Here is a 9944-nt window from a genome sequence, read left to right on the forward strand (position 1 = left end):
TTAAGTTGCTTGTTTTCTGAATATCACACAAAAAGGCTGACCAACATTAAGGGTAAACAATGGAGCAAGCAAACATTTCCTTCGCTGTTTGGTTTCTTGTTATTCTCTTACCAGGTTATGAAATGCTTGTCAGCAAACAACTCCAGGTCTTTCACTGCAGTAACAGCACATTAAGTAAAACATTCTCACAGCTCAGCAGTTACTGTATTCCAATGCTTTCTTTTACTCATCAGTTCTTTTCATTTAGTATATACCTACAAAACACCTTCATGTTACTGAATCCAATATTCAACAAATCTGTTACTCTTATTCCTCAATGCATGAAGCAGTGAGGCTCAACTCTGCACACATCTCCATACACCCATACTGGCAGCCATTGTTACCCCTAAACAAACAGAAAACAAACATTCTTATTCAAGATCTACTTTACACAAACAATGACCTGAATCTACGAGATGCATTTGTACATATAGAATCTTTAAAGAAGCATCAAAAGATTTGCTTTTCAATGCAAATTTAGTTCTGTTTATTTTATCGTACTGTCCACCCCTGCTAGTTCCATTTTGTGCTCTGCAGAAGCTGCAGAAGTCTCTCCAGGGGCTAATGCTTGATATCAGTAAGTGTGCTACTCTAAAGATAAACAATGGGCAGTTAATGCCAGAATATTTTTTTTTATTACGAACAATAACACAGCACAGACCACTCGACTGAAAGAGGAATGCTGACAGGATGCTCTGGCCTGATGTCTTGTTTGTGTATTTGTTCCTTTTTGAGGATTTTTCTCTTGATTCATCTAGAGTAATTGGGCATGTGTGGGAGTGCATGTGCTGGTGTGTGTGTGTGTGTGTGTGTGTGTGTGTGTGTGTGGTATATGCATTTAAGAGAGCACCATTTTAAGACAAATTCTCTTCAGAGAAAACAGTCGCCTTTAGGACGCCATAAAGTTAGCACATAAAGTCAGAAGTTTGAACAAAAAAAAAAAAGTCTTGTTTGTGCTATGAGAGCCATGCCCCAGTCATACAGTAGGTGTTATTCTTTGTGTTCCTGCAGTTCCTTTGTGGATTTCAGGAATAGGTAAGTGAAGTTTGTCATTACTTTGCTCCTTCTGTCACAACTCAGGCACACTGAACACTGAAAGGGATGGCGATGTAGAGGGCGGCGTGAGACGGTGATTAGACAAAGATTGTTTTAGAGTTAAACATCAAGGTTGAAGGGGTGTGGCTTGTGCGTTCCGTGGGCCAATCACTCGATGATGCCTCGGTCCAATCACACGGTTCCATTCTCTTGCCTCGGCTTGTGGGTCGTTGTGCGAGTGGGTGTGCTCAGGGAGGGGGCCAAGGTGCAGAGGAAGCCGGCCAGCAAGGTGAGGCCGAGGCCCCCCCAGGCACAAAACATGGACCAGCCATAGCCATGGCTAATGTCCTCAGGGAGACCATACATGTAGCGGGGGTAGCGGGACAACTCAAAGTTGATTCCTGCCACACACGTGCACAGGGAGATGATGCAGCAAGTTCCTGTCAGCAGAAGAGACAACCGGTGATTTAGGATGCTTGCCGTTTAATTATTCAGTTCCGGGCCATATGTACTGTACATGTTATGTAATTCCCCTGCAACACATGCATCCACTATCATGATGGGAAAACAGCTAGCTCAAAGATGTCTTCAGCTACGACCAACTTAGAGAAATTGGACTCAGTATGTTTGTGTGTGGATGTGGGCATGTGCATGTGCAAGGGTGGAAGTAACTAATTAAATTTACTCATGTTAATGTAATTGAGTAGCTTTTGTGTGAACCATTACAGAGTCATAAGCAACAGAAACTGGACCATTGTAAATTGACCAGTTGTGGAGCCATTCACAGTCAGAAGAGTAATCTGACTTTACTTAATTTGTGCACTTTATTTTGTCATTTCCAAATTTCCAAATTAAAAAAGATAAAGAATTCTGTCCTTTCATCCTTTTTGGGTTTCATAGAAAAGGTCATATCATGTTGTCTTTTCTAAAAAGTAACTCAGTAACTCTTACTCTGAGTACATTTTAAACTAGCTACTTTTTACTTTTACTGAAGTAGGTTTTTACAGCAGTACTTTTAGTTCTACTTAAGCAAAATATCAGTAAAGTAACAGTACTTCTACTTGAATAGGACATTCTAGTACTCTTTCCACCACTGTGTATGTGTGTGTCTTCTCACTCATGTAGAGAATTATGAGTCCCAGTGCAACTTACTATTATCCCTACCATCTCACACATGCTAGCACACATGCTTACACATAAACACAAACATAAACACACACACACACACACACACACACACACACACACACACACACACACACAGAGCAAACATAGAGTAAGTATGCTCTCACAGTACCTCCCATGAGGAAGAGTAGCCCAGCTACATACTGCATGAGGTCATGCTGCTGGCAGCATCCCAGCACTCCAATGATCCAGCCAAAAAGAATGATGGACACGGCCATGCCCACAAAGCCGGCCGTCATTCTTCTTAGATCTACACAGAGAGGTGAAAATATTAACTCACACGTATTGAACACTGAAAATAAAGACAACCCATAGACTGGTAATTAGTTTGAAAGGCTAATATAATGAACAAAGGTAGCCACTGAAGATGTCCCAACGGCCAAACTATCCTGAAAGGAACTGTTAGGAAAACTCAAATTTTGTTCTCTTTTCACTCGTCAAAGTGTGTAAGTAATAATCTAGCAGTTGATTTAGAGACACTAATTTTGTATTACAGTAGTCCTATGCCTATTCCGCTACACTATACTATCCTAAAATAGTACGGATGATAGTTAACAAAGTCCTACTATGAAAGCAGTGATCAGTATACAGGTAGAGACCAATAGATAGATAGATAGATAGATAGATAGATAGACAGATAGATAGATAGACTCAGTCACCCTCTCCATAAAGACGGAGGACCAGGCTCAGACTTACGGAGTGCGTGCCACTCATCCTGTCGTATGGTCTTGGTGATGTTGATGGGTAAATTCCGTGGGAGGATGGAGGAAGAGTAGTGATACTTGACTGGGGTGCATCTCTGAATTATTCCTAGCAAGGCAATGATAGAAAAAGCACAATTATGACAGGAATACAAATATCCTTAAGACAAGAAGAGAGAGTTTGTATTTATGTTGCAGCATGGCAAATCATCACTTGGTTCTGGGATGGTTCTAGTAACTTTTCACAATTTATTGAAGACCAAAACCAAATCTAAAAAAAATATGTACTTTGCATTTATCACTGCAGGTTAGAACCAGGGCATACGTCTTTATGTTTTAATGAAAACTTTGTTTTAAGATTAGACAATACAATTAAATAAAATTCCCAGATCTTTGGTGTCAAAGCCTCAACTTCAGTCTCTGATTTTAGGGCTCTTTCACTCTGAGAGTGAAGTTTGTCATGTTCTAGCCTTTGATCTTAACAGCATTTTGGGAACAATGCTACTGGAGTGTTTATTCACCAGGGTGGTGATTAGTCAGAATAGTCCATGATTCCAACGTGTCTTGAATGCAACATATGGACACAACTTGCTAGTATGGCAAAGCCAGCAACTAACACCCAATTGCAGCTAGCTAGCAAGTTTTTGCATCAGCGGTAAAGTTTTCATCAAGTCCAACATCTGAAGCATACAGCCAGAGGTGGTGGATTACATTAAAAGTCTCTGATACAGCACACCCAAAACAAAGATTTTTGAAAGTGAGACTACACATACCATATACAGTATTTTTAGTTAACATGACATCAGTACATCATAACTAAAGAATATCAGCACTCTTCTTGGAACTCTCATCTGAATGGCTTGGTAGTTTCACAATTTGGAGGGCCAAACTTCCCATTCCAAGTTGTCTTGAATGCAGTGTAGTATCTCACTAGGTAGACGAGAGCCAACAGTTTTGTTTGTTGGCTGTTCTTTTCCCCCCCCCCAAAATGCCGTTGCCATGACACTGTGGTCATCAACAGACATTCTATACCTGTACACTATAGTACTGTTTGTTAAGGAGTATCTAATAAAAGGACCTCAAAGCAACCTCAAAGCATAACTCCTAATTTCGCATCTTTTTTCGTCATACTGTTCAATTCTGCGACTCCTGGTGAAAGTATGGTTATGACAGACAAATAGTGCTATCACGGTAATGTCCAAAAGTCATAATTTCAATTAGGGATGTGTCTAAGAATTGATCAGCAAATGAATGTGTGTAGGTGTGTTTGAGTTGTGGATGGGTAGACATAGATGTTTGTCATGGGTGCAATTATGGTGGTGTGTCCACGAGAGGAAAGTAGAGGGGGGCCAACAGTCACCTCCTGTGCATAGGGCTCCCATAATTCCTAGCTACACCCCTGTGTGCACCACAGCCCTTCCTGAGACCTGTCAACCCCAGATATCTCCCTTGGCTAGGATGATTTCCCTGACTATTAGATGTTTAGATACCTGCATGGCAGACAATGAAATAAAAATCCCTTCTGAAACAGTGGCTTCTGTTTCAAGTTTGTTAATATACATCAATTTCTCCATCAATATCTCACCTGTTCTAGTGTGTCTAATTATAACAGAGACAAATGATCAAAATGGCCATAATAACACCTCTGGCACACCCAGGCAAGCAAGACATGTAATGCTATAGTGAAGCAATTGACAAGGTTTTAATCAGAATCAATCAATATGATGGACAAAGATAGGAAAATAGAGTCTGAGTTGAAAATCACCAGAGTTATGCTCTAACTGTGAATTTTCACACCTTAGCTGCAACAACTCCCATAATCCTCTTCTCATATTCCAAAATAACTGCTCCATCTACTCTATCTTTGCCTAATATCCTTTGTTTGTGTTTTTTGGGTGTCTACTACTGGAAATACATTTCTTCTCTACCAAAAGGAAGGATTTTTTTCTTTATAAGTAGAGAGGGCAGTTCATTCACCTATAGTATTTTTTATTCATTTAGACAGTTGGAAAGTCAAGAGGGAAACTGAGACACAGGAGACAAAGTATGGGATTAAATCAGGGTCATAAAGGGTCATTAAATCAGGGTCACATATCAGGAACCCCCAACCCTCCCACTGGAACCCCCACCTGCCCTGCCCCCATTTCAACACGTCTCAACTGGATTTGGACTACACTAACCTACCAACCCTTCACTGGAGTCCCCCAACCCATCACAGGGCTTTTTAAACCCCTCACCCTACGCTGATCACCACTGCTGTTTTGCCTCTGTTATTACTGTATGCCCCACACCACTGTCTCTGTCTATATTTAGTCTTGTCTTGTGCTTTTTTTGTTGCTGTGTGGTTCCTTGTCCCTTTAATTTCTTAACACTTCGTACAGCTTCTCCCATTTTTTGATCAACTGATTTTCTTTCTTTGTTGTCAAATGTATTGTAATACTGTTGTCTTTGTTAACTGCACTTTAAATAAAACTGACTTGACTCATAGTGTTTTTGCACTTGTCAATGTCAAGACATATGTTTTCAGGCTTATAGTTGTACATATTTGAATGTGTGGGGAAAAAAAATTGCAAGAATAAATTCAAATGTGTGAATGTGTAAATGCTCAAGGAGAACAGGTTTGTAGGTGTTCATCTGTGATTGGGTGAAGAAAGTTCACACAAAACTCTGTGGCTTTCAACTCTTACTTTCCACTGCCATCTTAACAATGGGGGATACTCGGATTAACATCTTATGTGACTAATCAGGAAGTGAATGGGAAAATCTTTTCTAGGACATTCTTTCTAGCTGAACTGTCTGCCAAAGAGGATCGCCTGAGCAAGCCTTCACAACCACACCAAACCCATAGCTCCAATCAGGAAATCTTTTATACAAAAGCATAACGACAGCAAAGCTCTCTTGATCAGGTTAACCTGACATACATAATAGATAAACATCTCTTCAGCAAGTCTGATTGCTAAGATAAAATATTAGCTGTATCTTACACAGGTTAAATGGAAGATGACAAAGTGTGCTGTGCACATTTGATCAATTACAATTGTCAGTACAGGTCTGTTGCCCCTAGCTATAGCTTTTATGTCTGTTCTTGTTAACCAACACTAGGTAGCTCTGGCAGGGATGGTAAATCCCATATCCATGACATCATCTGTACCAGAAGAACACAAATATATAAAAATTCAAAAGGGAGATTTGAGCCACTAGAGGGAACAAAAAGGTGTTTCTTTTAATGAAAATACAAAATTGGACATACTGTATACGTTATGATTTTTAACAAACTACGTCTTTCACGTAGCAATGCAAATACAGTAATTATGGTGATTTTTAGCCGAAAAATTCTTTCTTCCTTTTATATTCTGGTTCTTCCATTTAGGGCAAGGAATCAAGAGTGAGGTGGGTTGCTGCTCCGGTGTGAAGCTGCCAGGTTTGGTGAGCCAACTCAAGTCATTCTTGCATACTCACTGCCAGCAATTTAGGATGTGAGTGGTGCAAGTAATCCCATGGTAATGTCAAATTAGTGTCATAGAGTTTGGAAATTTCAGCAGGATGAATACACAATCATTTACACAGTTTGTTTTTGTTCTGATATTGTCTAGGAGCACATTTTGTCATTATAGGGCAAAAATTTTGCACATAGTTTACAAACAATTTGGACGGAAATTTGGAGCAAAGTTTATGCACCCTTATCTTCATTGCATTACTGGTTGGTTTTTGTCCTTATTTTTAACATAAGGACAAGCTAGGGGAACAAGGAAGCACAAAATCTGATTGGTTGTTAGTGGTTGATTTCTCTTTCTCTCAGACTCGGTCCCCTTTTCTGTTGTTACAAACTGGTCAACCATCATCACGATCATGTGTTTCCTTCAACTTAGGGAAATTAATTGCTTGTGTACAATTAGAACCATTTGTGTACCTGGTGTGTACAGTTAGAATCATTATAGCTCTGAGAATGATTTATTAGCTTTTTTTGTAGCCATTAGCTGAGAAATGTTGCCACATTTCATCAGTTACAGTGATATTTCATTTGAATGTTATATCACTGAAAAATGTACCAGCTCATGGTTGACCTTTCATTGAATGTTACTCATGCAAATTCTGCTTCAGTGTGATGGGTCTAGTAATGGCACTGGAAAGCTAGAGCGAAAAAGCCTTAATATTTTTTTGCATTTTTTCCAATTTATCTGTATCTTCTGAACTACAGGTATTAGTCCTTATCTAAAATGGGCTTTGGAAAGCCAGTGGGCATACCAGTTAATCTGTGAAAACAGCATTAAGATAAGATCTGAAATTGCAGAGATATGGATGACTGAACATTTTAAATGTTTTCTAATGTCAGCGTTATCATTCAACTTAATTATCGAAACGTATTTATAAATCAGCTTAAGAATACAGTTGAAACATCATCCAAGTACATCTAGGCTTAGAATAGTAAGTTAATAAAAGGCATACAGTATGTACTCATTATGACAGCACAGGTAGTTTAAGAGCTACAAAACAACTTATAGTGAATGGACTCCACAGACGTCCATTGTATTTTTAACTCAGCCAAATTCTAATCTAGCATCTCTATTCTAATTGCTTGGAGTTTAGTATGGTGAGCTTCTCAGAGGTGTAGGGGCTATAAGAACAAGCACATTAATAGTAGTAAAATACATTGTAGTCATGTGACTATATTCGTTTCTGAGTAGCCTATCAACACATAGGAATGAGAGGTACAGTACACTTTACAGTTTATACAGTTCATCAGATATACAGTATATGTGTACACTTGCACTACATAATGACAGATTATACACACTGGTTTTACTGCATGATGATTTACTGAAAAACCTGTGGGTATCACCATGTAGATGCCTTTTCTACAGGCCTACACAGTTTTTCTGATCTACTCATTTACTGATATTTTGCATTGTGTACATTTTTGCTCACTTTGCTGCATTACTTTTGTACAATAATCTCTTAAAATATCAGATTAGATGCAGATAATGTGTTTTTATTGCAATCAGATATTGCAATTTCACAGGTCAAACTGGGCATTTAACAATATTAAACAATAGCTCTCGGGTGATAAAGCTGTGTAGGCTCCCAAGAATAGGGGAAGTTGTGATATAGTACTCAAAATTTGGGTTTTTGATGAACCATTATACTGTATATGCAGTGACACAGTGCTGCTGAAAGTGTTAATATTGTTGGTAATATAGAATTTGGGGTATATTGAGGTATACTGGGGAATATAACTGCACTCATCTGCTTCTGCCAAAGAACAGCTGTATTCAGAACAATTCATGTCACCCATATTTCTACACAGTGAGCCATCCAGGAGGCTGCCATCTTTATGCATGTGGTCCATTATGAGACCCAGGTTATTGGACCAGGTCCCATTCAACCAGCCTGGTTGAATGGAGCCTTAACCATGGCTTGTTGTGATGTTAAAGGAAGAGGCCTCTGCATGGTGTTTCTCCCCTGCAGCTTCACATTCCAACCAACCCGGATATTTATCAATAATTCAGCTTCTGTTGCACTGTCCGTTTCCCTTATGATATAGCCTACTGTGCAATTAACCTTAATAAGATCCCGTTTAGCCTTTTACAGATGCAAACACAAGGAGCAGCTGAGACTGACTGGTCCCTGACAGGGAGAAAGCCACTCTCTTCAGCAACAGAAGGCTCCCTCAGCACCATGGACAGCGAAATTCACCCAAAAATAAAGAGCCAATAGCCTATGCCAGTGCCATTCTCATCTAGTTTATAACCTAAAGGTTTAAAAGACAGGCAAACATTAAAGCAAGAGGAGACAGCGGGCCTCTGGACCGACTGTTTGTTTCCAAACCATCTAACCAATAGGCTAGGTGTGAGCTCATCGGTGAGCATCACGGCCTGATGCGCGCAAGACAGACAGGCTTCAGATCGCTTTACCTCTGTAAATAAGGTCCTCGGTTTCCAGGTCGAATCCTTCCCGGTGACACTTTCTCCAAAGCCCGGAGATTGTAGAATTAAACTGGCGGCTGCAGTGAGACTCCATGGCCGACGCTGCGGCCAGAAAGTGCCGTTTCCCCCTGATGAGAGCACCAGCATCTGGGCCGTTACCTTTCCTCTCCACGCTCTTTGGACGCATCTGGAGGGGGAGGTTATGGTTTGAAATGTAGATGTACCCTGGGTCGTTTCGCTTGTTGGCATAGTTTTTACACCTCTCTCGATGTCTTCTCGCATCGGTCTCGTACCAGTAGTCGGTGCAAATCGCCATGGCAAGCAGCCCTAACGCACAGAACGCCAAGAAGAGCCCTGTGCTGGTTAATATTTTCATAGCGGCCATCTTCCCCACTCGATGGAGAGCCCAAACAGTCGCAAGAAGGTTCCTCCGTGGCTGTGGTGGTACCCCGTGAAATAAATCACGACGGTACTCACAGCCTCACGCAGTCCGGTGCAACTGAGAGCATGATGCAAGGCCAGTTTCGTCTGGACTCGATGCTGCGGTCTATTGTTGTGGTACCCAGTGGATGCAATGTTGTTCCCACCATCTGTTATGATACAGGAGGAGAGGGGATGGATGGCGACCAACGCTGTGAGGAGGCAGGGGGAGTGATGTAGTTGCGCGCTCTCTCCTCCAGGTTTTTTGCGGGATGGGGAGCAGATAGGAATGTGCTGTTGTGGGGGAGTGGTCATTTGATGCTTTAAATGGACACATATTGCTTTTATCAAACGGCTGTAACACACCAATGTAATGACAAGATAATTCATTCATATTCAATAAATCTTTTTTAATCAATAATAATAATTGAATGTTATTTTTCCACCTATAGGTTTCTTGAACAGCAGCTAAACAAAGTGGTTGCTAAGCAACACATGGGCCTACCTATCATTTTCGGCCAGCCCATTAATATTTTCAACGATTATGCGGTCACTGTGTATATTAGGTACAACTATTAGTCTTGTCAGTGTTGTGAATGAACATCATTGGGCTTTATGTTTGTGTAATATGTTTTATACT

At 40.4% G+C, this 9944-nt stretch overlaps 1 protein-coding gene across 1 annotated transcript; it reads right to left on the bottom strand.

The window, feature by feature from the left end:
* Positions 1-1266: 1266 nt before the first annotated feature.
* tmem276b (transmembrane protein 276b) lies at positions 1267-9269 on the bottom strand. The gene is made up of 4 exons (XM_071917208.2): positions 8873-9269; positions 2956-3069; positions 2372-2509; positions 1267-1514 (listed from the first exon to the last, which is right to left on the bottom strand). Exons 1-4 carry the CDS (start codon positions 9267-9269, stop codon positions 1267-1269), a joined length of 897 nt encoding a protein of 298 aa, XP_071773309.1.
* Positions 9270-9944: the final 675 nt, after the last annotated feature.

Source organism: Centroberyx gerrardi, chromosome 1 (assembly GCF_048128805.1).
Source record: "Centroberyx gerrardi isolate f3 chromosome 1, fCenGer3.hap1.cur.20231027, whole genome shotgun sequence".
In the NCBI taxonomy this organism is placed as follows: Eukaryota; Metazoa; Chordata; class Actinopteri; order Beryciformes; family Berycidae; genus Centroberyx; species Centroberyx gerrardi.